The following is a 4,363-nucleotide window of genomic DNA, read 5'->3' as shown; positions in this document are numbered from 1 at the left end:
ATATAGAAGAGTAGACAGCACGATGGCTCTGTAAACACTGATCTTAGTACTTTTCTTCAGGTGTTTGTTTTGCCACACTCTTTTACGGAGTTTACCAAAGGCACTGTATGCCTTTGCTAACCTGTTGTCAATTTCAGCATCAATCTTACCGTCTGAGGAGATGATGCTTCCCAGATAATTAAACTGTTGGACTGATTTGAGTGTTGTTTCACCAATGGTGATATGGGGACCTCGATTTTGAAAACGGTGTCTACATTCGATATCGTACCGACGGGAGCCTTTTCAATCTAAGGCGACTGAAGGCCCACTCTAAGACCTTAAATCATCTTATCCGTGAGCTGCTTTATGCTGATGATGCCGCTCTCGTCGCCCACACAGAAGTAGCCCTGCAGCGTTTAACATCCTGCTTTGCAGAGGCTGCTGAGCTTTTTGGTCTGGAAGTCAGCTTGAAGAAGACAGAAGTTTTATATCAGCCTGCACCTCAGGAAGCCTTCCATCATCCCCATATCACCATTGGTGGCTGAGGCTTTCTAATGGATTATTGAAATGACATTCCTGGCATTCATATCAGCGCTGTCGTCTCAATAAATGTCTGGCTGCTCTCAAAGCTCTTTCTTCTTTTAGGAAAGGTGGCTGGATCAGGCTTTCTTCTCCAGCCACATTCACTGCCTGCACACTTGTGGCCACTGTCCATGCTCAGGTATAGTGATCAAACAAAACTTGAGTCATGAAGCCTATTACCAGCTCTCAGCTTCCCAAAAAAGTGGGGGGGAGGGGGAATTTCAGATGGAGCAATCTCCTATGGTTTTGCTGCAGACAACAGGGCCCATACAGAGGAATTGGGATCTACACCCAAAACGAGACTTTCCCAAAACAAAGGGTGACTCATAAACATAAGTGAAATTAAATCTGAGGGAAAAAAAACCCACCAGTAATGGAGCTTTAGTTTCAAAGGCAGCAGGAGTTTGCTCATGAGAAACTGCAAGTTGAACCTCCTGACACGGTTTCATTTCCCACAGTTGAAAATTGTTCACTTTTGTCGTGTGGGAGGATTTTGGTGAGTGAATCTTCTCTGAGACTAATGCAGATCTAATTGGCATCGTGGGGTTGTGAAGGAAAAGGAGCATTTCCCATCTGTGTTGTCTCTGCCTCCCTGGGTGTTTGGGAGCACAACATCCCCCTCTCGCTTCCTCTCTCCTCTTTTTCTTGCCTCCCCACCCCGATGTGAGCTTAGACCAGTCAAACAGCTTGTTTGTAGGAATTTTTTGGAGCAAACTCTGACTGAATGGGAGCAAAGCTGTGCTGATTTATGGCTCTGCAGTGTGTGCTCAAAGGCATGCTTTGAGGTGTATGAAGGAACAAAGGCTCAAGCAAGGAGCTGCCTTCTGGAGGTGTAAGGAAAACCTTCCAATTCCTGCACAGCTCTAATACTGACAGCAGTGTGCCAGCCCTAATGTTCAGATGATGTGACTGCTCACCAGGTTGGTAATTAACCATGATGTAACTGTGATATTGCCTTGAAGCTGGGCGGTCTCAAACACATTTTAATGAAGTTATCCACCCCCATTTTTCTTGTCTCTCACCCTGAGATTTCTTTATTATTGGATGAACTTGAACTGGTGAGTTCTAGATAGTCCCTCGGAACTAAATCTGGGCCCACACTGGTAAATGAAACACTTCCCGAGCCATTCTCTGGCACAAACTAGCCTGCACCCACGCAGTTGGGTCTCCCAAAACATGGTGGTCACACTGGGATTGCCTGTTGGGCCTGACCCCAGGGTCATTTTCAGAGTCAAACCCTCACTGGGGGGACTCCTGGCTGGTAGTGGTCAAAATCAAGCCAGCGACTGGCCAAGTCACAGTGGAGATGATCCAGTTCCAGAGTCTGGGAGTGCAGGGGTGAGTATACAGGAGGCTTGGGACAAAACACTTACGTGACATGCAGAGCTAACACAGGTTGGGCCAGTTCAGCTCTGGCCCAGGCAAACAGGACCAGAGGGAAACCTTCTCCCATGAGATAAAATGGAAGTTTGGTTTGTAAGGCCAGTGGTCAGACGGATACCATTTTCAAAGGGTGCACCAAGGAGGCTCACATTACTTTGTGCCTCAATAATCTCTGAAAAGTAAGATTTCTGAAATGCTTTGGGACTTGCTTTACAACATTTTTTATGTCGTGCATGCGCAAATCTTTAAAAGTGTAGCACCCCAGCTCAGTTTTAAGGGAGGTTTTCCTCTTGGCTTCCTAATTGTCGACGCTTCTCTCCCTTTGCTCAGCTTGAAAATTCATTTCCGCCCGACGTTTCTGCTTTGTGCAAATCTGGGAAGCTGAAAGTGCAGATTGAATCCCTGAAGGCTGGAAGTGTCATTGTCAGGCTCAGAATAGCTATGCAGGATCCCGAGTTTCCAGTCGATGCCTCCACATTTGCCCCAGTGCTTTCCTACCTGCACAGCAGTTCCACGATTTTGGTGGATCAGCAAAACACTGCACAAGGAGGTAATTTATATTATTATTATTATTATTATTATTATTATTATTATTATTTTTCCAAAGAAGAAAACAGGGTTTTTATTTTGATCACACACAATATCACCAGCATTCTTCACAAACTGTACTTTACAGGGAGGAAAAGTATGTGGTTTGTTGGAGGGAAAGCCGTGATGTGAGAGCTCCTCCACGAGCTTTATCCACAAGCCTGGAAGGGTCAGACAAAGGAGCACTGGCTGTCCCCAGGTACCTGCAGGCACTGCTTCCCTCCTCTGTGTTTTAGGAGTTGAGCCCTTAGTTTCCCTATTTATTTTCCTCCCTCTCCTCTCTGTCCCCAGCTGGAAGTTTGCCATATCTTTCTCGTGCTAAACTGAAGATAGGATTACTCTGGAATATTTGTAGCCTTTGGATACACATGCCCTCTAGACAGTTTTGTGCTTCAAGACTGTGGGGCTGTATCTGGGCCAGGGTTTAAGCAAAGAAATCTAACATCTTCACTCTGGAAACCCAGCCAGAGGAATTCCCAAATGTCCTTCTTGTAAATAGGACTAAAGAAACACACATGGAATTTATGTTAAATGAGGCCTTTGTTTGATCTTCAGTAATCACCATTTTTATCTTCAAAGGACTAAGTTCTGGCTTCAGGTTTCCCAGCTGGCAGAGACAGCCAGAGTTCAGAAAGTTGCCAAAGCCAACAGAAGGGCTTATTCTTCTCTCCCAGTGTGCTGAGCCCTTAAAAGCTTATTTACTGTGAGCAGGGAAAACTCCTTTTGGAGTTTTGAAGGTGCAGAGCATACGGTGGTTGAGGAGAACAGGACAGGAAAAAACCAGAAGGGACAAATCGCACCCAAAGCCCACAAATATCAGAGTGGCAGCAGATACTGAACTGCAGGATGCTGATGTGGGCCAAAATACTTTACAACTGTTATTGATCCTGGGACTGGAAGAGCGTGGAGGAGGAAGGCAATAGCTCTGGACTGTCACTTGGATTGCAGAAAACCAGCTGGCTTCCAGTAGCACCACTCTTAGCCAGGAGCACGGCCAACTCCTCCGCTCCTCCTTAGGGGCAGAGAAAAGGGGTTTATTTCTTAGCTCTCCCAAAGGAGCATTTGTTTGACACGAGTTTCCTGAGTCAAATGTGGAAAATAAAGGGTGAAGCACATGAAGGAAAGATTTGTATAACGGGGTGTTTTTTGTTTCCTGACCCCTGAGAGAGCCCCGGGATGTGACCTTTGGCAGTAAACCCACACAGATCCTCTGATCCCACACTGGGATCCTCTGTGGAGCCTGGCCACGACAAGGCTTTGTTCTTGGTTTAGTGACAGTGAATTCAACTGTGAAAAGCAGGGATGAGAAGTCAGAAGGGACAGCACAACTGAAGGGAGTGGAGCAATTGCATCTCTCTTTGAAGAATCATAAATTATTAAGTTTATTGCCAGGATGAATAGAGACAATGAAATCTGTTGTGAGAGGTATGGTAAGAAAAGAGAAAGGGATGTGTGATGAGTCAGGCCCAGTATCACATCCTCAGTAGCAGCCAGGAGCCAATTCCTGGAGAAGTGTAAGAGTACAGCAAGTGAAGGTGATGCCTCTCACCCAATACTCTCTGAGCCACCAACTGTTTTCATCTCCAGGACTCCCTGAATCCAAAATGATTCCTTTGGGTTTCTCCTCAGTGTGTTCCCTGTGAAACTGCTGCCCGATAAAGAGAACACAAACCAACAAAGTGCCAGTTTATGCGGTGCTTTAATTCAGGGCCCGGGGTTCTCGTGGACTCATGTCCAAAGACAAGTACCCGAAGACCCACATTTCGAACGCAACTTTTATACTATTTTTCCAAGCGAGGTTACATGATAGGTTTTACATTTTAAAAGAAGA

General features: G+C 45.8%; 1 protein-coding gene across 1 annotated transcript in view; it reads left to right on the top strand.

Moving 5' to 3' along the window:
- LOC114059199 (uromodulin-like 1) overlaps positions 1–4,363 on the top strand; it is a 28,308-nt gene that overhangs the window by 16,599 nt on the left and 7,346 nt on the right. Inside the window, 1 exon segment of the mRNA XM_027887385.1 lies at positions 2,275–2,494. Coding sequence (XP_027743186.1) covers positions 2,275–2,494 — 220 coding nt within the window.

Source organism: Empidonax traillii, unplaced genomic scaffold (assembly GCF_003031625.1).
Source record: "Empidonax traillii isolate 1590-97213 ecotype Southwest subspecies unplaced genomic scaffold, ASM303162v1 scaffold208:size1045274, whole genome shotgun sequence".
Lineage (NCBI taxonomy): Eukaryota > Metazoa > Chordata > Aves > Passeriformes > Tyrannidae > Empidonax > Empidonax traillii.
Note: the sequence above shows the minus strand (reverse complement) of the source record. Positions and strands in the feature narration are given on the sequence as shown.